The following is a 25,609-nucleotide window of genomic DNA, read 5'->3' on the forward strand; positions in this document are numbered from 1 at the left end:
CGATGCCGGGTGTTCGGACCTTTACGGCCCCTCGGCGGAGGCAACACACCTCTTTGGCCTCTGCTTCACATAGACGGCGCCTCCAGACTGACCCACCTGGAGGAAATCGGCAGTCGCCTTTTCCTGTCCTCCTCTCCAATCTTCGTCTTTATCTTTCACCTTTTCAGCTTTCCTGTCCTCTTTTCACTTCTTCTTACTTCCGAATTTCCAGGCGGCAAGGGTTAACCGTGTGTAACATATCCACTCTTGGGTATATACATTAGGTTATAGTGGCTGTGTACTGCTGGCGCTGGCAGGCCATGTATATGCAGAATCTTGCCGCGTCCCCTTGTTGGGCTCCGTGGTGGGCGGCTGGCACAGCTGCCGAAATTTATATAATTTTATGGCTTTAAGCTCCTTCCCAAAACTCCCTGATCGCCCTCTTTTGAAGAGAGGGCGCACCGATGAATCTTTCACCTTTTTTGCCAAGAGCAAGGAAATCTTTCCACGGTTCCATGTGATCCATACTGAAATTCCCCAAAAGACTGTAAGAACGCTATCACCCTTTATTGTCGCAAAGTGCCTCACCGACACTCTGGGCCCCGGATACAAAATCACAAAAATGGCCACTGGCGACCTTCTCCTTGAAATTCGTGACAAAGTACAATATGAGAAGCTGGCAAATCTCGTTTCATTTGGTGACATCCAAATTTCGGTAACTCCACATCGTTCCCTCAACAGCACACGAGGTGTAGTTTCGGAACAAGACCTCTTAGAATTGACTGAGACAGAGCTCCTAGAGGGCTGGAAGGAACAACATGTCACGAATGTACAGCGAATTAAGATCCGACGCGACGACAAAGAAATTCCTACGAAACACCTCATTCTCACTTTCTGCACCAGCACACTCCCCGAACAGATCGAAACAGGCTACATGAAAATCAATGTCAGACCATACATACCAAACCCACGACGCTGTTTTAAGTGCCAAAGATTCGGTCACGGCTCTCAGAGCTGTCGAGGCCGTACTACCTGTGCAAAGTGCGCGTCGCATGACCACCCCGCGGACAACTGCAACGACCCACTCCACTGTGCAAACTGCGACGGTGAGCACCCTGCTTATTCTCGCTCCTGTCCTTCATGGAAGAAGGAAAAAGAAATAATCACTCTAAAAGTAAAAGAAAACATTTCGTTCAAAGAAGCGCGCAAACGCCTCTCTATTGTACAGGAACCGACTTTCTCCGAAGTGGCACGGCAGGGGGCAGTGCCACAACGGTTCTCGGCGACCGTCAGGGCCACGCAGAGTGGACCGGCGGTAGTGCCACCCGCCCCCACTGGGGGATCAGCTAGTGCTGTTCCACCACCCAGCAAGAACAGCCAGCAGCCCTCCGGGCCTGCGGCATCTAGGACTTCTAGGGCCTCTGCTCGTGCAGAGAAGCCCGAATCCCCCGCGAGCGTACGCCGCGAGCGGGCATCCAGCGCCTCGGCGGAGGCAATGGATACATCACCAAGTGTATCGGCGTCTCAGACGCCGAAGGACCGGCGCAGCTCTCAGGAGCGCGCCAAGAAAGACAAACCCCGCATCACGGGGCCCGGAAAGGGCCCTGTGGGCTAACATAACTTTCCTCTCTTAAACACACAGCACAAAACACATTCATTATGGATACACAAATACTACAATGGAATGTGAGAGGACTTCTTCATAACCTCGACGATATTAGAGAACTCCTACATAAACATAATCCAAAGTTGCTGTGTGTTCAAGAGACACATCTGAAACCCACTAATACAAACTTTCTTCGTCACTACACCATCTACCGTAAAGACCGTGATGTGGCGAACGCCTCGTCTGGCGGTGTAGCAATAGTTGCCAACAAGTCTGTAGCTTGTCAATATGTCGCCCTGCAGACGCCCCTTGAGGCAGTGTCAGTTCGGGCACTTCTTTTCAGTAAGTTGGTAACCGTGTGCTCCATTTATATACCCCCGAATCATCATCTCGATAAAAAAGACTTCCATAACCTCATTGATCAGCTTCCCGAACCCTACATACTCGTGGGAGATTTTAACGCTCATAACACGATGTGGGGAGACTCACGATGCGATGCGAGAGGTAGATTCATAGAAAACTTCCTCGTGAACTCCGGTGCATGCCTCTTCAATAAAAAGGAGCCAACCTATTATAACCTCCATCACAATTCGTACTCATCAATAGACTTGGCGATTGGTTCTGCTTCCCTTTTTTCCCACTTAGAATGGAGTGTAATTAAAAACCCATTCGGAAGTGATCACTTTCCAGTCACACTAAACTCAGTTACCCAACATGACTCCCCTCCGCATGTCCCTAGGTGGAGACTAGCGTCCGCCGATTGGAAACTTTTTAAAGAATCCACATTTATATCACGCGATTTTATCAATGAATTTAGCATAGACGACGCAGTAGCGTATTTTACCGCTTTTATTATTGACGCAGCAGAGAAATGCATTCCACAAACAAGTGGCAGCTCGTTCAAAAGACGAGTGCCTTGGTGGAATGAAGACTGCAAGCAGGCACGCAAAAAACAAAATAGAGCATGGGGCATGCTCCGTCGATCGCCAACAGCTGAAAACCTCATAGAGTTTAAACACATTAAATCACAGGGAAGGCGAACGCGACGGCAAGCCAAGAGGGTAAGCTGGGAAAGGTTCCTTTCAGGCATTAATTCCTATACCCAAGAGGCAAAAGTATGGAACGGGATACGAAGTCTTAAGGGGCAACAAAGCCATCCATTACCCCTGGTAAATGACGAAGGGAACAGCCTAGAAGACCAAGCTGATGCGCTTGGGGAATACTTCGAACGGGTGTCTAGCTCTGTGCATTATTCCCAATCATTCATCAGTTACAAAAAAATAGAAGAACATAAGGCACTTGACCGCAGATGCAAACAAAACGAACCATACAACAGTCCCTTCGACATCGCAGAACTGAAAGCTGCTTTGAACGCATGCAAAAGCTCCGCGCCGGGAGCTGACAGGATCATGTACGACATGCTCAAGTACTTACACACTGACACACAAATTACGCTCCTCGCACTTTTCAACACAATTTGGGCCGCCGGATACCTTCCAGCTAGGTGGAAGGAAGCTATCGTTGTCCCAATTTTGAAGCAGAAGAAAGACCCATCCTTGGTATCAAGTTACCGCCCAATAGCACTGACCAGCTGCCTATGTAAGCTGTTCGAAAAGATGATCAATCGCCGTCTGTTGCACTTTCTTGAATCCAAAAGTTGCTCGACCCACATCAGTGTGGTTTCAGGGAAGGGCGGTCCACAACAGACCACCTCGTACGCGTCGAGGCTAACATTCGTGACGCATTTGCGCACCAACAGTACTTTTTGTCGGTGTTCCTCGACATGGAAAAAGCATACGACACCACTTGGCGCTACGGAATTCTGCGGGATCTGTCAGGAATGGGTATCCGTGGGAACATGTTAAACATCATTGAAAGTTACCTAACAAATCGGACATTCCGTGTTCGAATTGGTAATGCTTTGTCCAGGTCATTTATCCAGGAAACCGGGGTACCGCAGGGTGGCGTAATCAGTTGTACCCTTTTTATTATAAAAATGAACTCCTTGCGATCATCTATTCCGCAAAGTATTTTTTATTCTGCATATGTCGATGATGTGCAAATCGGATTTAAATCGTGTAACCTCGCCGTCTGCGAACGACATGTTCAGCTTTGCCTAAACAAAGTGTCCAAATGGGCTAACGAGAATGGATTTAAGTTAAATCCCCAGAAAAGCTCCTGTGTGCTCTTTACAAGAAAGAGGGGCCTCGTGCCTGAGCCCACTATCAAACTCCTTGGCCAACGCCTACCTCTAAACGCAGAGCACAAGTTTTTAGGTGTGATACTGGACACTAAACTATCCTTCCTTCCCCACATTAGGTACCTCAAAGTTAAATGCCTAAACACAATGAACATTCTCAAAATACTGTCACACACAACATGGGGCAGCGACAGAAAGTGCTTGTTGAACCTGTACAAGAGCCTAGTACGTTCACGCTTAGATTATGGTGCCGTGGTGTATCACTCTGCTGCGCCAACCGCATTAAGAATGCTGGATCCGATTCATCATTTAGGCATCCGATTGGCCACGGGCGCCTTCAGGACAAGTCCCGTACAAAGTCTCTACGTGGAATCGAACGAATGGTCTCTTAATTTACAGAGGTCATACTCTAGTTTCACTTATTTTCTGAAAGTGCATTCGAACCCTGAACACCTATGTTACACGACCATAAACAATACCACATCTGCCACACTGTTTCGCAATCGACTTACAGCAAGAGAGCCCTTTTCGCTGCGTGTCAGAAAGCTAAGTAGTGAAATGGGCGTCCCATTGCTTGAACATCGCCTAATGCCACCAGCAAAGCTGATACCTCCGTGGCAGTGGCGGGTGGTAGAATGTGACACATCTTTTATCGAGGTTACAAAACATGCTCCACAGACAGACATTCACATGCACTTTTTAGAACTTCAGTCAAAGTACTGTTGCCCTGAATTTTACACGGATGCGGCAAAGTCACATGCCGGCGTATCTTACGCAGCTTTGGGTCCTTCCTTCTCTGAGTCCGGCATTCTGCACCCTCAGACAAGTATTTTTACAGCAGAAACCTATGCAGTACTGACTGCAGTAAAACACATCAAGGAATCCGAACTACAAAAGACAATAATATTCACAGACTCCTTAAGTGTTGTAAAAGCTTTACTGTCTTTAAAAAAGCACAAGAATCCTGTTTTTATTGAGCTTTATTCACTATTGTGCACTATATATTCATCCAATAAACATGTGATAGTATGCTGGGTTCCTGGGCATAGGGAAATAGAAGGTAATATGCTTGCCGACAAAATGGCTACATCAGTTGCATCGGATGCTGTTAATTCTACCATGACTGTCTCAGCTGGAGATCTTAAACCTTTTGTACGCAAGAAGCTAAAAAACCATTGGCAACGTTTGTGGGAAGCTGAAACTAATAATAAGCTCTTCCTAATAAAACCACAGTTAGGCATGTGTACATCCACAACGAAAACACGGCACATCGATGTCCTGTTCTGTCGACTCAGAATAGGGCACACGTATGGTACCCACAATTATCTGCTGACTGGTGATGAGCCTCCAACCTGTGGCAAATGTGGCGAGAGGCTCACCGTCCTTCATGTTTTGCTTGAATGCCAGGAAGCAGAACTTCTACGTAGAAAGCATTTTTCTTCAGCTTACAGAGAGCATATTCCTCGCCATCCGGCAATGTTCCTTGGACCAGAGCCGTTTTTGATAGCAATCAGTTTTAAACTTTTTAAATGATTTTGCTCTATTGAAAGTGATAGGCACGAGACATTCGTAGCGCATCCTTTTTCAAGAGGCTGCTGCTGCGATAAAACCGCTTTGTAACGCCCATGCTTCCATGCCCTTGTGTTTCAAGGGCCTTGGAAATGCAGTAGTGCTACAAACGACATATTGTAGTTCATTTTATCCCCCCTTGTCAATGTATTTCTTGTTTTAAAGTGCATTCATTGGTCATTTCCATAATTTTATTACATGTGTTTACGGACTTTACTGCCACTGTTTTTAGGCCCCTCTACAGCCATGTCACAACCAACTACATAATTAATTACTTCATTGTTAACTCATTAACTGTGGCCTGGCGCTCTTTGGCCATACTTGGCCCTTGCGCCACAAAACACCAAATTCATCATCATCATCACTAACGCCTTGCGCCACACGAAGGGCCCCCCGGTCGAGGTGGTTCGGGATGATGTGGTTCGACATGATTATTTCCGCTAGACGCTGATGCTTACGCCGACACCGACGCCGATGATGGATTTTCTTCGACACGGGGCCCTTAACGCTATCGCAGTAAAATATTTTTCCGAATAATGCCCCCTTGCAACTAAATTAACGACAAGCATGACTTTGACATATGCTAGCAATACATTTTTGGTAATATTTTGTGAATACCGATTATGTCTACTAATGGAGTAAGGTGGGCGGATGGGGCGCGTGATTGTGTCCCTTACAATATGCTTTTCTTTCCTAAGTCTAAGTTTGTTTTTATCTAAACTATAAGGAGTTCAATATTTGTTTAGCTGATGTGACTTTCTAAGTGCCTACAGAACAAGGCTGAACGTAGACAGAAGCAAGAAACAAGGAATTACACGAACACATGAATGGCGCTGACTCTGACTACCAATTGATTTTATACGAAGATAAAGCACTTTTTGCATGACCTTAAATTGGAAGCCGCCAAAAAGAACGTCGAGTAGCATCCATGTTACCTAATCATCTCGCATCACAAGTGCCTTTCGCATGACGTAGAAGTAACCGTAGTTCCATGTGGCGGGATTATGGTCAATAATGATTCTGTAGTCCGATTTTGGTATTTTCATCGCGCAATCGTATATATGTGTTCTTTGCGAAAAACATTTGTTGGAAGGGAGTGCTGCCCACGCAGTTTCCAGTTTTTTGTCTCTGTGTAGGTTTAGCTTCGTGCTCTAAGCATATTTCTCTGAAAAATTTAGGCTATCAGTGACATGTATTTACTTTTGTTACCACTACCTTTCTCCCTCAATTTAGTATTAGTGCAGAAGAAATCAACATATTCGTTTTAACGTACACCAAATCAAGGCGCATCAATTTACCACGTTTTCCCTCATCGTTTTCGGGACAGGTGTTTCCAAGCCGTGGTGAGGCATGGCCCCGGCCGATGAACCAGACGACCGGCTCCAACCTGATCCTTCTCGACCCAAGCACCTTCGCCTTCGTGTTTGTCGGACCCCCTGGCGGCTGTGACGTAGCCGACAGGGCGCTTAAGCGATACCGCGACCAGCTTCTCTTCAATGGCTGCGCGCGGTCGGGAGTTGCGGCTGGCAACCTGCGAAGAGCACCCCCACGCCGCCCTGTCGGTGGTGTGCCGGTAGCCAGCATCAGCTCGCTGCTTGTCCACCTTCGCGGGCAATGTGAGCACACGCCGCAGCACGACATGGATGAAGCTTGTGAGTTACACTATCAGTTAAAGAAACTAATCAAGGAGAATGTGGATCCTCTTTGCGCCTTTACTGTCCCATATTTGAAGTAGTTCTCACTTATGGAATACCCGTTATGTCCAAGACCGCGCACTTGTTATGAAATGCAGGCATTCAAGTATGATTTTTCTTCAACTCTACATAATCATAGTTCAACGATTTGCTTTAAAAAACTTAAAAACAATCTTAAGCTTCTTTCTGCAGTAGCAAACGATGTTGGAGTGCTGTTTAGTTTTAGACTTCAATGCGTTATTATTGTACTAGCTGAAAGTACTGTTTGCTATATATACTTGCCGAGTAGATAATCTGCCTGCATACCCCTGCCTGATGCACTTTCGGGAGATAGGAGCTGCATGAAGCCGTGATACAGTAGCTTTTAACAGTGAAGCTGTTTAAAGCCAGCCGTAATTTGTTGTGTGTGGTTCGTATCACGAAATAGAAGAAAAGAAACTTTCTTGCCAAGGCGGGATTCGAACCCGCGTAACCACGATCCTAAGGCGAGCGTCGTAACCACTATGCTATGCAGCCACTTTTATTTTTAACATGGTATTTATTACAATGAATGAAATGCTGTATTTACAGGAACTATTTACAATAATATGAGCACCAGGTGGACATAACTAATCAAACGTCAACGAGCAGTCCATATGAAGATAACGTCACACACAGCAACACCGTCCTTCACAGCAAAAACTTGTAAGGGGAAGGTAAACACCTAATCAAAAGTGGATACCAAGCCGGCTGACATTCTTCTTGGTCGTAAATGTCCTTTAAGTGTATGATCATCTGAACGAAATCTGATCTCGAGGAAATTGTTTTTTTCTGCAGTTCGGTCTTGCATACGAGATTTCCATAGGCTATGAAGGCCTATCAGTAAAAACATATCGAATGGGACATCTTCATACGGTGCAACAAGATATCGGATACTGTGAGAATTTAGATCAAAATATTTTTACAAATTTCTGTGGATAACATCCCAAAATAAAATGGCATCAATTTTGTCAAATCGGTTGCAGGTAGCGATTTCAATCCTTATTGGTCCTCATCAAACATGTGGTATCAAAGGCCGTTCCATACAAACTAACAGACACGTCGCTCGCACAGTTCTTGAATGCTGTTCGACTTCTTATGATCAACTTGCAATGCTCCAGATTGACCTCGCAAAGGCATTTGATCGGGTCCGGCATTCGTTTTTAATTTCTCTTTTAGATCACGCCAATGTAGGATCCACAGTGCTTAATGGCGTTCGACTTTGTTATAGTCATTGTACAACCCGCTTTGTTGTCAATGGTAGCCTCTCTAATCCCGTCCACATCCGTTCTTCAGTGAAACAAGGATGCCCAATGTCCCCCGCTCCTCTTTGCCCTTTACTTATAACCACTCTGTTTGAGCATTTTGAACGGTAGCAGTGTTCGTGGTTTTAATGTTTTTGGTAATGAGATAAAAGTTTTAGCATACGCTGATGATGTTGCATTTTTCTGCAAAGACAAGCCCAGCATCGATAAAACTCTTTCTATCATAGAAGAGTTTGATTCTGTTTCCGGTGCGTGGATGAATAACACTAAGAGCTCAGGGCTATGGTTTGGATATTGGGCCATTACACCATCACATTATGCTGGCATTGAGTGGTCCTGTGTGCCACCTAAATATCTAGGAGTCCCACTGCATGCCTACAAGTTCAGTGCACACTACTGGAAAGAGCGCGTTCCAGCCCTCCAGCGCTACACAAATACCTTTCTTCCGCACCGTCTATCAATATTTGGAAGAGCAGAAGCCTGCAACATGTTTTTGGCAACCAAAGTTTCATTTCTTTCAGGTTCTTCACTGCGCAAGGCTTTACATTCAACGTTTTCATAGGATTTTTTCAACGTTTATTTGGTCTTCCAGTTTTGAACCTATGAGACGCGACAACATTTTTCGACCAGTGAGTGCTGGAGGGTTAGGCTTGGTGCATTTATATGTGCGACAGTTAGTCTCGCGCTTTTTCTTTTTTCGGTATAGCTCTCATCCGGTATTACGAGCTTTCATGCAGGTTAACCTGGTTCATGTCCTGCCAGAATTGGTGGTGTCCTCAGATTTAATTTCTAGACCTTGCTTATGGGGGTTTGTGCGTGAGGTTTATTTTTCTATTTCTTTTCTGACTGTTTGATTTTCTAAAGATTATTTGTTTACTGTGTCACGAAAATATCTGTACAAAGATTTAATATCGATGTTGTTCCCTCCGACGTTTTATCGATCCGTATACATCACATTACCTGGACATGATGTGCTTGCGAGAGTGCGCAAAATGCCAGTTCCCCCTTCTACAAAAACTTTTTTTTACAAATTACACACGGAAACATTGCCCGTTAAAACATGGCTGCATAAAAAGAATATTTTCGTTTCGTCTGTTAACTGTCGCCTATGTGACGTGCCTGAAACCATTGAACACTGTTTTATTGTTTGTAAATATGCTATGCAGCCACACTTGCAGAACTTGCATATATGCGAACCATGTGATTGCGTTCGAGCGTCGTCGTCCTCGTCCACAGCCCGCACGTTCGCACGCTCGTGCTCTGCGAGGTGAAGAGGTTTTGCGCGCTATGAGAGCGAGAGAGAGACGCATTCACGGAGCGGGTCTCTTGGAACGCGTTGTCGACATTGCAACGGGGTGTGGGTGTTGCAAGCTGCGCTATGCGACGTGCTGGGACGGCCGTAAGACCGAGATGCGCGAAAAGAAATTATCATCATGAGTAATAAGATGAAACGTTCGCGCGCACTTCAGGAACATGCTGGGTTACGATCGCTCAGCTTCGCTGTTTCACGCCTTGCGCGGCCGAGTGCAAGCTTAAGCGTTTTTTCACCACCTCCTGAACCATGTGATGTAGCACATGACTGCAAGAAATCAAATACTTGAAAACTCAAAAAACACAAAAGGATATCGTATTCACACACTCATTGTTTTGTTTTGAATTTTTCTTTTTGTCTATGTGATTGATAACCACGTGCTATGCGCTTATTGATTGCCGCCAGCGTTGAAAATATTTTGCTATGTATGAGCGATGTTAATATATTGCGCAACTTCTGATTTGCTATGTAATTCGAAGTTGAGCCTCGTTCAAGTCACTCGTGTGGTTTTTAGTCCCGTTCTTTCTTTTTCTGATGAAGGAAATGAACGAATAAAAGAACTGCGTCGACTCACACCGATGAACTTTTTACCCTTTTACCTTCTATTTACAAGGGCCGTGTAATAACTAATAACTACGTTTGCGTGGATGTGAAACCAAGTTTTTGACCTATGTTGTACCACTTTTGTGTCGCAGACACTCTGCAGTTGACGGCCCAGTCACAACCTTCCCTGTCCGCAAATTCCGTGTGGGGCCTGCTCCGGGGCCTGGAGACGTTCAGCCAGATCGTGTACCCCTACGACGGCACTCAGGTGGGCGGCAATGATGGCTGTTATTCAGCGGCTAAACGCCAAGCGCGAGTACGGGGAGTGGATTCCTCAAAGAAAGTGGGACAAATTGCGGTCAGGACGGAATGAAAGAGTGGCTATATACTGAAATACGCGTATAAGCTGACGTTAACGAACACAGCCCGGTATTGTTAGCCGTGAAAGTAGTGGTAAAACAAGCAAAACTTTTCACAAGGCGTAGATTTTACCTCTAAGTATCTATAAAAAAACCAATGCAGGTGAGCAAAGCGTAGTACACAATGGCCGTGTCTTATTCACTAGAAATTTACGCCCTTAACGCTACATTACACGGTCGCAAAAAATCTCTGGAACTCAGGAGACTAACCCCCTCCTTTTATCCTGCCTCGTGGACAATGCCTCTGTATTCCCTAAAACAAAACAAAAGAAAAAACTATAAAAGTGGCAGTAAACAGTACCGTCAGAAACGAGTTACATTCTTCCTTGATATATATTGTTTTAGTTGTTCATCTACCTATCTCCGAAGCATATTTTTTCATGCAGTTGCATAGTAGCATATGCCTGGAGTAGCATGCCAGGCGAGCAGCCAGGCTATTATCAACCGGCACATAGTTAAAACTTGTATCTCTCTTGTAGCACATGGGCTACTGGTTTCTGCTTTCCTCTTTACAGCTACCAACGTATTTCGCCCAAGTATGTGCATGACAACGAAGACTCCGCAAACACTGCAAATATAGGAAGTATTTGTGCGTCTAGAATGAAAATCTTGATAGAGCTCCATATTGCGGCAGCGAAAGGCAAATCTTGAGACAGAACTTCCTGTCTTCACCCGCCCGGGCTTTCGGTTATGCGGCCATTGAAATGCAAGGCCTTCGTACTAGTGACGCTGCCGCGACGTCTTCGATAGCCGACGTTCTCCTCCTATAAGCTTCACAGCCATCATATGGCAAACAGAACCAGTTTTGCCCATCACCGCCACTCAACAATGAGCTCAAGTCCATCCGTCAGCATGTATTTGGTCTCAGGTAGAATACCGCGATTTGGGACGCGGGTAATGCTAAAAGTATAGAAAGACATTTAGGAGCAAGACGCGTTAACCACAGCGCTATCGCTCAGCTCTGGCACTTGGTAATTTTTGCAAGGTTTGGCGCACCGCACAAACTCTGCAACTGGTGTATTCGGTGCATTTATTGCAGAGTACAGAACAGTCAGTGGAGCTTTTTTGGAACGCCAACAGTCCTGAGAAAACAAAAGGCTGCATTTGGGTTTCCGCCATCATTGTCAAGGATAGACATACGTGCGAGTGCTCTCTCTCACTGAGGTCGCGCTGAATAAGAGTTGAACACGGCTTACACCCGTCAGTTCTTTGAATAGTAGAAATGCCAAGTGCAATTTTTCTTGTAGACAGGGTGCTGCCAGTGGTCGGTATGGTGTTCAGCAATTGTATTCCGAAGGCGCCGTCACTAACACACGCACAAAAGAACGGACTTTCTTGTTGAAACTCATATTGAGTGTGATAGCACATATATGCCCCGAAAACACAAAGTGCGTTCCCCGCAACAGTGATCGGCGTAAGATTACGGCATTCTTCAGAGGCATGCACCACCAACGTGTCGTTGACCAGAAGAATGGCAAAGCAGATAGAGAGTGTACTTCGCCATTCGATGGCGCTTTGACCAGGCGCCCTGCTTTCCCCACGTGATTCAATAGGAACCTAATATATAAACTTTGGTCATTTCTTAGCAATTTAGTGCCCTGCGCGGACCACAAAAAATGGCTGACAAAAGCATTGCTTGTTCTTTTATATTCATCTCTGTCCGTTGTGTTTCGCCATATATCTCGTGGAAAAAGTAGAATGATCATAACTTACGAATTTTTTTCATGATTTGAGCTCCATCTGATTGGCTATTGGCTGCAGCTGATTGGCTGCAACTATTGGCTGCAGCTGATTCCTATAAACCGCTTGATTTATTGCGAAGGCTTGATTGAGGCGCCGCACATGCTCAAGAACACAACACAATCTTCCTTAATTTCGTTTATCCGGGACATTTTATTAATAGCATTGACAGCGCAACTACAAATATCACAAAGGGTATGAAGGCGAGCTCGTTAATATGCATCCATGGGGGAAAAAACAGCGCTAAAAACACGGACTGAAGATATAACACAGCGCGAACGCCGCTCTGCGTTCGTCCTGTATTCTGACTTCTATTCGGATATTTAACGCTGTTTTCCCCACCATGAATATCAGCACTAACTCCACCTCCTTTATATCCTTATGTATAAGTGTTTTAGCTTAGGAACTGCCTCATGAACAGGGCAGCCGTTTTCGTAAGTGCTGCATGCTCTGACCCCAAACACTATGATGCGGCGAGGCGGTAACATCGCTTCAACCATTTCTTTCACCTCTATGTTTCCATTCAGTTCGCGGTCAACGAGACTGTCATCTACGACGCCCCAAGATTCCAGCACCGCGGCCTCCTCATCGACACTTCCAGACACTTCCTCCCGCTCAAGTCAATCATCGAGACACTGGTGAGTCTTCTCGTAGTCAATAATGAATCGTGGAACATCTGACATGGACCGTGAAATGACCGTGTACCATAAATAGTAAGCGTCTAATAGGTAAGAAGACAGCTTAAATAGCGTTGGAGCCTAAAACGAATTCAGGGAGAGCAAAGACCACGATTCGCAACACAGTGTTCTTCGCCTTATCAGTATTTATTTAATTTATTACAAATACTTTTAGAGCCCGAAGGCATTTGGTATTAAAGGCGCATTATTTTTTACTTGCTTGCTTCTATTCCACTACTTCACCAAAATTTCACCTGATGCCCTCGCTTTTTCATATTGCGAGCCGTTCTTACTCTACTACTCGCGTTCGAGGAATCTATTTGGTTGTGTTGCTTGCAGAGCTGTGTCTGCTGGAGTGTTTTTTCATCTCATGTTTTAATTATTTCTTCTTTTTAATTGCCTTGGACGTATCTGTATGTGTACATCTATCTTTTTATAGCTTTGAGTAATTTTTACTGAAATTTGGCGTCTTCTGGGTAACTGGGTAACCAATCACGCTGACGTGTGTGCCACAAGCTTGCGAATTATAATCAATGCCTGGATCTGAATTAGTCACTGCTTCACGCTTTGAACGAAACTTCGATCTTTTTTTACGTTATCATTCTCTCTATTTCGCAGCTGCCTAGTTCAGCTGCCATGTAATTGATGATTCTGATTTCAGGACGCCATGGCCTACAACAAGATGAATGTATTGCACTGGCACGTCACAGACGACCAGTCTTTTCCGTTCGTCAGCAGAACGTTCCCTTCCTTGAGTGAAAAGGTAGGGCATGTCACTTCTTTTTTTGTCATCGCTTTTATTTTTCAGCTCATGAAGTGAGTTGCAACTACTGCATGAATTAGTTCACGCTCCACGACTCTATCCCTGCCTAGCGAAACAGTTTTCGAGCAATACTGCTCGACGTGCTGCATTTTGCGTTTTCTTTGCTTATAATGTGTGGGGACGTGGAACCTGATCCCAGGTCCTCGACACAGAAGCTGCTTAACCAATTGATTATTATTATTATTTGATTTGAAAACATATACACAGGAAAGAGAAAGCGAGAAGCAAAGGCTGGCAACTGCCACCAGAAGGGGCACAACGCCTGCCTACTCTTCGGAAAGGACGAGAGAAACATAGAAGGAAAGATAGGAAGGAGGGGAGGAAGGAGGAAAGGAAGAGCAAGATGACAAATCTCAACGAATAAAGTAAAACATACAGTAGGGCCCGTCCCTGCAGGTCAAGCTACTAAAGAATGTAAAATAAAAGAAATATTTGCTGGGTTACAAACGTGCCCCTAAGTTCGTTGTTTCTAGAAAAGTAAGGAGAGCACGATGAGCTTGATCACGTCGAGACGCACAACCACTGGGGTATAAACATTCGTCTAGAGTCGTGCACCGCAGGCCAAGGAGATGGTAGTCCCTCACTAGTGATTTGCGTTGCGCACTGAAAGCGGGACATTCCAATATCAGGTGCTGAAGTGTCTCGCAGCCACCGCAAGACGTACACGATGGACTAGTCACACGTCCTTGTCTGTATAAACGTTCGTGCACATTAACACAGCCAACCCTTAGCTTCAGTAGTTGTGCTCTAGCGCGACGAGGCAAGCCTCGACCGCGAACACGCGGCGGGAACGTTCCATTTGCGACGCGCTGGTCTGGATGCTGCTTGAGTAGGTGGCGACGAATCAGCAGGCGAGCGTCATCAAGCTTGCACAAAATTTCAGGGCAAGCACAGTCGTTACGAGTGCAAGTTGAAGCCAGTCGATCAGCCTCTTCATTTCCGGCGATCCCTACATGCGAAGGTATCCATTGAGCAACGAGAGATACCCCACGTGATAAAATTTTGTTGGCAGAGTCAGTAATGCTGCGCACAATTGGGCAATCAACCTGACTGCGTTGTAATCTGCTAAGCGCAGTGCGGGAGTCCGTAAATATGACAATCTTCGGCGGTGTGGTTAACTCCTCTTGCACGTATTTCAGTGCAACATTAATTGCTGCTAGCTCCGCAGTTGTTGACGAGGCTGGGTGGGGTATATGAAATATACGTCGTACTTGAGTTGAAGGGCAGAAAAAAGCTGCAGAGGCGCCTTGACCGTCACTGTGCACAGATGCATCTGTAAATACTTGAAGGTAATCTGGAAATTTCTCGAACATGTGCGACTGAGCCAATTGGAATATGGCCGAAACAGGCATATCAGACTTTTTGTGTATGTCAGGGATTGTAAGGTAAATGGGCAGCACGTGTTTGGTGATGTCTTGCGGCGGCGAAGGCGTAACTGAAGCATCATGTTCAGAAATGTCAGTAATGTTCATAAATAATGCTGCCATTTTTCCAATGCGAGAAAACGGGCGGTGAATCAGACGATCAAGGAGCATTTGACCATTCAATGCGCGGTGCAGACGCTCTATATGAAATAGAGCTCTCTGGTCTGCTTGTAGCCTTAGAGGTAAATGGTGAGCTTCAGTGAGTAATGGAACTGATTGCGCCTCACGAGGTAATCCCAGCATTATTCGAAGGGCAACGCGATGATCACGTTCCAGTTGGGCCATCAAACTAGGTGGGACGTTCAGGAATGGCAACGCATACATCATGCCTGAGAGTACAGATGATTGGTACACCTGCAGAGCCGTTGTTTGGTCACAGCCAGCACCTCTAGCAGTCAAGGCGGCCACATACTTAAGGATGGACTGCGATTTGTGTCGTACGAATTTAATGGCAGGACGCCAAGAGATGCGATCATCCACAATTAAGCCCAAATAACGGTGTTGTCGCACCCAGCTTATCGGCGTTTCGTCAAGGTACAGTCGGCTCATTGTTCGACGAGCGCGCTGTTTAGGGTGGTATGCTATTGCAGCCGACTTAGCAGGTGATATCTGCAGGCCAACTTCACCCAAGTACTCCGAAGTCGCGTTCAGAGCTCTTTGCAAGCTTGCACGAAGCCGCGGGCCAAGGTGCGAAGGGCCGCTTATCCACAGAGCAATATCATCTGCATAGATAGCTATGCTCACAGGGAGGTCACTGTCTCGAGGCAAGCGACTTGGAAGCGCGGCGAGTACTGTGTTAAACAGAAGCGGCGATAAAACGCTGCCCTGTGGGACACCGCACTTAACAGTGCGGGATTCACTTGTTATTGGTCCAACACGCACTTTCATCCGACGCTCCGATAGGAAATTGCACACGAAGCGAAGCAGACGACCCGAAATTCCCGCGGTTGCAAGAGCGAAAATAATCGCCTGATGCGGAACCGAGTCGAAAGCTTGCTTTACGTCTAGGAAGAGCATGTAGGCGGAATGCTTGTTTCCTTTAGCACATTCAAGCGTTGAGACAAGGTCTGAAATGCTGTCCAGAGCTGAACGGCGGTGACGAAAACCGCTCATCACATCAGGGAAAAAGTTTAGCTTCTCTAGCCTGTCTTCTAGACGAAACAGGACCATTCGCTCCATTAACTTGATGACATTTGATGTTAGGGATATCGGCCGGTAGGACTTGAGGTGTCGTGCAGGGCGCCCGGGCTTTAAAATTGGTATTATCACGGACGATTTCCACTCAGCAGGGATTACACCAGTTCTCCATACCTCATTATACTCGTCCAGTATACGGTCATGAAAACTGTTATCAATGTTCCGTAATGCTTGATACGTCACACCGTCTTCACCTGGGGCAGTGCGGCGTTTGGAGAGGCTGAGTGCGTGTCGTAGCTCCTCAAGAGTGAAGTCTGCCTCGTCCATCTGGCACGCTGGACCGTATAAAGCAGTCATGGTACTCTGACTTGTCAAAGAAGAAAGGTCGGCATTTGTGGTGTCACCGGACATAGGAGAGCCGAAAAGGTCTGCAAATGCCTCCGCTAGAACTTTTGGTGAATGGCCAGTCGCTATACACAAAGCAGCCGTAGGGTTCTTGCAGATTTCGGGAGTGCGGAGAGCCTTTAGTATGCGCCACACATTTCCAAAACCACTTCCAGTATGCAGCGAACTGCATAAGGCGGCCCAGCTCTTGCGACGAAGCTGTTTTGTATGCCGCCGAATGGCTGCATCAATGCGGTTATACAAAGTCCAGTCGGTGCGTCGTTTAGAGCGCTGTGCCCGCCTATAAGCGCGGCGTCGACATGCGCGGAGCCGCAAAAGCTTAAGATCGGGGTTTGGTTTGCCGATACTTCGTCGTCGTTGTATTGTAGCTTGTCGTAAACACTCACTCACCCGATTGAACAGACTGTCTTGAGATGGTGCCTCTGAGATAAGCTGACGGAACTTATCCCAGTTTGTCACTGTATAGACGGTAGTCTCTCGGCCCGCAGTATGTGTTGGTGTTAACCAAATGGGCAGATGATCTGAGCCCCACGGGTCAGCTTCGCATGACCAGGCTAAGCACACATCTCTCGTTGAAATCGCAAGGTCTATAGTGGAATGCTCCTTTCCTCTACCTATAAATGTAGGTGAACCGTCATTCAGTAATTTCAGATCATTCTTGATAATAAGCTCGTTCATTTCTGCGCCACGATTGTCTTGGGGGCGGCTACACCATCGCGGATGATGAGCATTAAAATCTCCGCATAACACAAACGACGCACCACACCGAGACACTAAGCACTCAAGTAGTGAGGTATCTGAAGAACGTGTAGGCCGAATGTAAATGCTTGCCACCGTCGTAGTCACACCCTTGAGGCTCACAGTAACACCTGTGCACTCAAACTCATCATCACAGATGTCATCAGTGTCAAGAACCGTGAAATCTAAGTCAGCACGTACGTACACTGATGCTTTTGAAGCATTGCGCGTATGCGTCGTGTCCACACACTGGAAAGAGCCACAGGTTGGTTCCGCGCACCGTGTGTTACTGTGGACACCCATGAAGCCTGGCAGTCGATATTCGTCTTTCCTTACGTTAGTTTCCTGAAGCGCTATAACATCTGGTGGAGTCTTCATAGCGATGAACCGAAGAACTAGATCAGCGTGTCGCGGTCGCAGCGACCTGACATTCCATTGCAGCACAAAGGGGCGAGGCTGCTGACGACTGATAAGATTGTTTCCAGTAACACGTCTATTGAAGGCCGTCGAGGACTGGAACGAGGACCTCCAAAAGTTGCGCTGCTGCTGATGCTGCTGGTGTCTGACGACCGGCGATTAGAGACCTGATGACGCTGACAAGCATCTTCAGAAGATTGACAAGTTGCGCCTCGTCATTGGCTGTGACCGGTTTTTGCACGGTGTTTCCAGTGTTCTCCACTGTGGTCGCTGTCTTTGTAGTGACTTGTTCCGACGATTTCGATGGCAGCGCTGGCCACGATGACTCCGAGAGGTTGAAGGTCCGCCCCCCTTCTTTTCGATGCGTTGTTTGTTTGGCATTCCTTGAACGCACTGTTTTTTGCTTAGTCGAGGCATTTCCAATCGCTGGACCAGCACTACGGACACGCGTACTTGCACCTCCTGCTGCCTTCTTTTTGGCTTTCTCTTTTAGTGCCTTTTGTACGTCCTTCAATGAGGGACATCCTTTATCCGTTGCCAAATGTTCGCCTTTACAGTTAGGGCACTGATATGTCTGACTTTCGCAAGCATCTACATGGTGATTCCCACCGCATTTGGCACAGACCAGATCTTTGGTGCAGAAGCCCTGAACATGACCAATCTTAAGGCATTAACCAATCTTAACCAATTGATGGACAGTCAAAATCAGATACAAGAAAGCATGAACGCGATAGAAGCAAGGTTACAACTAGAGCATACCGCACCTGTGACTACGGATCTTGCTTCCAGGGTTGATTACCTTGAATAATGCGTGCAACGGTTACAAGCAAATCTTGTAGAATTAGTGTATAAAAACAGAGACAATAATTTACTCATTTTTGGCATACCAGAAGGCCCGAACGAGACGCTGCAATCGTTAACGATACGCTGGATTCTGAGGTGACTGACCGCCAGGAAAAAATAAGCGTGCTGAACGTTTCTTTAGTTTGAAAAGGAAGATCACTTATGTGTCGGGGGATTTCTCGGCTCCCAGTAGACAATTTAGAATAAATCTATGGAGCAACGCCGATTTTTTTTCGCGTTCAGTCGAGTCTTTGATGATTGACCTCAAACTGCTTTATTATTTTACTCGTGTTGTTAGCTCACTTGCACTTGTCAATAAAGACGCTAGCTCTGTTTAGATCGTTTTTGTTAACGGCTCCGGGCTTCGACGCAATCTTACGGTTCATGTTTTAAAGCGTAAGCATTCTGGGGTTACTTGCTTCGGAAAACTGTCCGTCTGTCTGTAACGCGTGACATGAGGTGCCCCAAAGGTATATACATGGGATCCTATGGAAGTATATGCGCAATGCCTTATGACTATGTATGACCACTTAGATTTATGATTATAAATGTAGAACGCCTACACTTACAGCCGACACAGAAAAAAAAGGTATGCGACTACGGTTTCCGCAAAACAATTACAGTGACGTTTCACTTCGTAAACGCGGGTTACGCGCAAGCGTGTGGGTACCATTTCTGTATAATTGCCAGAGCAACGGTATGGCCACTCCAGGTGCATTTCTGCCATCGTGGTTGCCGCGATGTTTCGTATAGAGACCATCGTCCCCGCGCGCCGTTTGATGTATGTGCGAGTGAAAGCGTGCGACGGTGAGCCAAATCGTGCACAATGGAGGAAAGCGGGTAGGCAGCACGGGAGAGAGCTACCGCAGCGGCGCGCGCGGTATCTTGAAAGCGATCTGCAGATGCGGCGACTTCGGGGTCGGTCGACTCGTGGTCGGCCTGCCGCCGCTTGCGTTGCAGCTTCTTCCTTCTCGCATGGCGCTCGACAGTTTAATCACGAGACAAACCCGGTACGTACATAAACCGGACACAACCCGTAGCAATTGCCAGAGGAGGCGAACTTCGCCTACCCTCCTCCACTGCGAAGCGTCGCCTTTTTTCTCCTTCCCCGCTTCGCTCAATGCTACCTATAGGCTTTCATCTACGTGGCCCCGGTGTGACGCGGCGCTCAGTGCTCTCCTTCGTGCTTTCCCCGCGCTTTACACTTCACGGATTCACGCTACCCCTCGACAGTCGTCGGTGCATCTAGCCATTTGCGCTTGCACGTGAAAAAAGTCACAGTTTCGCCCGAAAGCGGAAGCATCGATTGTAATAGGAAATTAGTAGAGAGCTATACGAAGCAAGGATAGAAGTTTTATGGGCCGTATAAAGTTGTAAACGTTCGCTTACTAACTAAATAGCACACTGTCACGCGCGCACAGGTAAACATGGACACATCTCGCTCGATGACCGCGGCAACTCGCTGTAAAAACGCCGGAATAAGAAAGAGCGCCAGCAGCAGCTGGCAAATTCACTTTCGCGCTGTCTCTCGTCTCGGTTCAACGCGAACTAAACGTCGAAAGCACAGCGCATACAAAGCTACCGGCACTCGGCGCATGCACTTTGTACCCATCGCAGATCGCTTGGAAGATGATGCCCGCGTGGACGCGCACTTCGCCCACATCGTAGATGGCTTTCAAGATACGGCGCACGCGCGGTCGCGCTGTGAGCAGCAGCTGACGGAGCAGAACGGAAACCCCCCTCCCTCCGTCGCCTCGCCCCTGTGCCTCGCGCGCGAAAGACCATGCGCTTCCGGCCTGCCTTCCTCCGTCGCGTGCGCTACATTGAGCCACGAATGCCGGCTCAGCCTCATGCGCTTTCACTCGCACAAACAGCGTACGGCGCGCGGCGACAATTTTATCACCGTTGAACTTCATACGGAACCTCACGGAGACGGCGACGCCGACGGCAGAAATGCGCGTGGAGTGTCCATATAATTGCTATCGCAATAAAATTTATCAGTTTACCAGATTTCATTAGTTTTTATCCGACTGATGCTGTGAACGGCTAAAATGAAGAGGAGTGAGCCTATCAGACCCGTTTCGATTGAGGTGTGGAAGCATGAACACACGTGAAAAAAAATATGGAGGGCAAGCGTTTTTTCCTGCAGGGGCTCTAATGATGAGCTCCATGTTAGAATTCTAGGCAGCTATGCCATATTCGCAGTGCACAAACAGTGCTTTCAACCGATGTTTCAGGGTGCCTTTGACCCCGAGACGCACGTGTACAAGCCCACTGACGTGCAGTACGTTATTGACGAGGCTGCTGCCAGGGGCATCCGGGTTATGGCCGAATTCGACACGCCCGGTGAGGCCGCGCTGTCTTGATATCTTGTTTTGATTTAGGCTAAGGCTTGTCGTCAAAGATTCAAGCCATGCTCAATACGAACCGCATATAGGTTTTGTGTTGAGTAATGACACATAAATAGTTTAGCCGCTACGCAAATTATTTTAGTTTTGTAGTAGTTTGTGCCGGCTTCAATAACAATGAATCACACTATGACTTTTCAACGCGATAGCGTTAAGGACCCGCGTCGCAGAAAATCCGGCGTCAGCAACCGGCATGTGATGCGGGCGGCGGAGAAAATCAACCACCCCGACAGCGCAGGCCCTCCACGTGGTGCAAGGTTTTGGTGAACAAAAACTGAATTTCTCACAGTGAAATTGGTTAGGAAAATGGTATAGTACGACTTTACCATTCGGCGTCGGATTAGCTGTCGGACTGTTCACCAATCGGCGTGGGATTGTAATTTGAATGCGCGAGAAAACCTAATACTGCTACGAGAAAACTTAAACACAGACCTCTTTTCCAGCATTTCTACCAGACCTGCAGCCACGCGTTGCGATGCGAACGGGTCTCGATATCGCGTTCTACTCTTAAAGGCGAAGCTTAAGCGTCCTCCAATTTTCTTAAAATGTTTCTTCATCCCTTCTACGAAAAGAACAGTTTGGAACATGGTTAACATAATTTGATCATGTGCGATTTCACTCAAGAGTTTAGAGAACTAGGGAAGATGGGAGTAGTTTAAGGTTAAATTACAGTTAAAGCGCGGCTTAGATGAAGACATAATCTGATAATGTCTGATTTCACTGCAGAGTATAGAGGACTAGGTAAGTTGGGACAAGTTTATGGTGAAAGTAGAGTTAAACCGCGGCTAAAAAGAAGACGAGCGACACACCACAAGTGGCTCGTCTATTTGTATTGTGGTAGGTAGCTCGTCACTAATCAAACAACAAACGTCAGTCAGTAAATATGCCATAACCGTTCGTCTTTTTTTCCTTTTTTGAATATACCTTCGGGTCTGGCTCGAAACCCTCCATCTTGTATGCATATATATATATATATATATATATATATATATATCATCATCAGCCTATCTTTTTGTCCACTGCAGGACGAAGGCCTCTCCCTGCGATCTCCAATTACCCCTGTCTTGCGCTAGCGTATTCCAACTTGCGCCTGCAAATTTCCTAACTTCACCATCCCATCTGGTTTTCTGCCGACCTCGACTGCGCTTCCCTTCTCTTGGTATCCATTCTGTAACCCTAATGGTCCACCGGTTATCCATCCTACGCATTACATGGCCTGCCCAGCTCCATTTCTTCCGCTTAATGTCAACTAGAATATCGGCTATCCCCGTTTGTTCTCTGATCCACACCGCTCTCTTCCTGTCTCTTAACGTTAGTCCTAAGATTTTTCGTTCTTCGTTCCACCGCTCTTTGCGCGGTCCTTAACTTGTTCTCGAGCTTCTTTGTTAACATATATATATATATATATATATATATATATATCATCAGCCTATCTTTTTGTCCACTGCAGGACGAAGGCCTCTCCCTGCGATCTCCAATTACCCCTGTCTTGCGCTAGCGTATTCCAACTTGCGCCTGCAAATTTCCTAACTTCACCATCCCATCTGGTTTTCTGCCGACCTCGACTGCGCTTCCCTTCTCTTGGTATCCATTCTGTAACCCTAATGGTCCACCGGTTATCCATCCTACGCATTACATGGCCTGCCCAGCTCCATTTCTTCCGCTTAATGTCAACTAGAATATCGGCTATCCCCGTTTGTTCTCTGATCCACACCGCTCTCTTCCTGTCTCTTAACGTTAGTCCTAAGATTTTTCGTTCTTCGTTCCACCGCTCTTTGCGCGGTCCTTAACTTGTTCTCGAGCTTCTTTGTTAACCTATATATATATATATATATATATATATATATTTCATTTCATCTACCCGGTATCGTGGTTAAATTGCTAGTGCGTTATTTCATGAGGTCGTCATAACAGGGTCAGTGCACGGCCATGGTGGAAACATTCGCACAGGGCGCAAATGACTCAAATACTAATACCCACAAATATTTAGCCTATTTTGCAAACTTCTAGGGGTGAATATTCACTGACAAGCAATTAATTTTACACTACGTCACATCTCATGAACAAGTTCAACTTTTTCTGCCTCATTGGCGATTCCTTGCGAATGTCCTTTGCAAGTGTTGACTTTCTGCATTATTCGTGCAACACCTTTCCTTGTGTTTAGCGCAGAAACTGCGAAAACGGATCACGGCTTTCTATTCTCAAGACAAAATCAAGCATGCGCAAATTATTAACCAGCGAGGAATGACATATGTTTCTTCGACTAGGGTAACGAAGAAATACTAACACACACTTGGTTACCTTATCTGTTGTTGCGGACACAATTAATAATCTAGTCATTTCGTTCTTGTGCCTGCGCGCAACAATGCAGTCACGAAAAAGAGGTAAGCTAGTATATATGATGCAGTGTGCGCCTAACGAGTCATTCAGTAATTTTTCGACATTATTAGAGTGCTCTCTAAGGCCGTTCTTGCTTGCTTCTATTCATAAACGCTTTGTTGTGCGTAGGCACAACGACGAAAGCACGCGAATAATAACTGAATCCGCAACAATAAAAGCGTTTGGCAAAGAGCATCTTAGTACTGCTTAGATATCCGTATCGAATAAAGAGCGGTCATTCGTTATCCGGCATCATTTAAACAATTGGTGAAAGTAGAGCTTGTGTGTCTTGCTTTCTGTCCGTTTCTTGATGTTTCTGCACTGAACATTGCAAAAGTTGTGAATGCCTTCTTGAATAAAAACCTGAATCTGTGCGCGACATTTTTTGGTAACGTGAAAATTATTCAGTTCACGTTTTTCGTGGGGTGAGATAAGGACTTGTCATAGTGATATTGGTTTAAAATCAGCATTGCAAATGGGGGGCTTATACAGGGTTCTGTAGTTGTGAGTCCATCAGCAGCTTTGTCACTGGAGGCGGCATGGCACCATGATTGATTTCCGTAATATATGTCACTATAAACGATTGTACCGATTTAGAAGCTCCAGGTGCCCCCATGCTATCCGTTGTCTATCGATTTAACATGACAAATAGGAAATAAGTCGAGAATCTAATATGCTTTAGAGCGCTCACCCGATTTTACGTTGCGATCGGATGGTCACGCGCCATGGTGTCTGTAGTGGCTCTAGATGCGTACTAAGAATTGCTGAGACACGTTGGTGGACCAGTTAGTAGCTGTATACCCTGCAGCGTGCATGTGTTCGTCCTATTGGTGTTAGCCAGCACCGGCAGGCTGTGCCTATAGAACCTAGGAATATTGATTTCTATAGCCGTTGAACATGTTAAACAGTTGCGCCCAACAAATTTGGACTGGATGTTTGAATAAGTGTTTATTCGGCGGTAAACACGTGCTTTATGGAAGACATATGCGGTGACAAAATATAACACGGCTGATAATGACTTCGCCAACGCTGCATTTCATTCATATGTACTCTCGTGCTGAGTGTTACATGCAACATACAGCTTCATTCCGTTCCGTGTAAATGCAGTCAATATACAACTAAACTTTCATAATTTGTTCTCCACAGACAGGCACTGATATCCTATTGCATAAAATACTGCATTTTTCTTGCATAGGTCGGTCATTTTTACTAATGCAGGACGCCATAAATGTTTTCTTTTGGAGTACGTTGCTTAAGTACAATCCAATATTTCTCGTAATGTGAACTAGTGTTGTTTCGACCATTGTGTTGCATCGACCATTAATATCAGTGCCAGTCTTTCACTTCTACGGAGTGTCTTGTACCAGCAAGGCTTTACGTGTGAGAAAATGGGAATATCTTGCAGCACTGTATCTCCCTATATTGCTTTTGTGCTTGATTTTGTTTCTAAGGGGAAAATAAGGCATCCACCCAATCGTAGCAATTGCTACAAAGGAAACCCATATGGATTCCTCGAAAGAAAATCCTAGCAGTTGAAGAAAAATTCGTCCTGGTGCGGGACTCGAACCCGGGACCACCGCCTTTTCGGCGCATTTCTTTTGTTTGTTATCTTCAAATGCGCAAATAAAACAGGGAAAATTGCAATCACGACAAACCATTGTCTGTCTTGTCTTTCGGCCGTTCCCGCAGGCCACACGCTTTCCTGGGGGGAGGCATACCCCGAGCTGCTGACCACGTGCTATGATGGCCGCGTGCCAAATGGCCGGCTAGGGCCCGTTGACCCGACGCGCAACGAGACGTACCGCTTCCTTGGCCATTTCTTCGCTGAGGTGGCGCACGTGTTCCCGGACCAGTACCTGCACCTTGGAGGGGACGAGGTCGGCTTCCTATGCTGGCAAGTGTTTGCGGCACACGCGCTCGCAGCTCTGCTTCTTGCACAGATGTATCAGCCATTCCAACTTAATTTGTCCAAAGTGATTTTAGCTTTGAGTGATGTAATTTATCATGCCATGG

At 46.3% G+C, this 25,609-nt stretch overlaps 1 protein-coding gene across 2 annotated transcripts in view; it reads left to right on the top strand.

Moving 5' to 3' along the window:
- Nucleotides 1–25,609, top strand: part of LOC119453929 (beta-hexosaminidase subunit alpha) — a 106,240-nt gene that overhangs the window by 31,884 nt on the left and 48,747 nt on the right. For both annotated transcript variants that reach the window (XM_037715967.2, XM_037715965.2), the window contains exons 3-8: nucleotides 6,682–7,006; nucleotides 10,339–10,454; nucleotides 12,873–12,983; nucleotides 13,684–13,785; nucleotides 21,047–21,155; nucleotides 25,286–25,490. In XM_037715967.2, coding sequence (XP_037571895.1) covers nucleotides 6,682–7,006; nucleotides 10,339–10,454; nucleotides 12,873–12,983; nucleotides 13,684–13,785; nucleotides 21,047–21,155; nucleotides 25,286–25,490 — 968 coding nt within the window. The remainder of the gene's footprint in view (nucleotides 1–6,681; nucleotides 7,007–10,338; nucleotides 10,455–12,872; nucleotides 12,984–13,683; nucleotides 13,786–21,046; nucleotides 21,156–25,285; nucleotides 25,491–25,609) is intronic.

This window comes from Dermacentor silvarum, chromosome 5 (genome assembly GCF_013339745.2).
Source record: "Dermacentor silvarum isolate Dsil-2018 chromosome 5, BIME_Dsil_1.4, whole genome shotgun sequence".
Lineage (NCBI taxonomy): Eukaryota > Metazoa > Arthropoda > Arachnida > Ixodida > Ixodidae > Dermacentor > Dermacentor silvarum.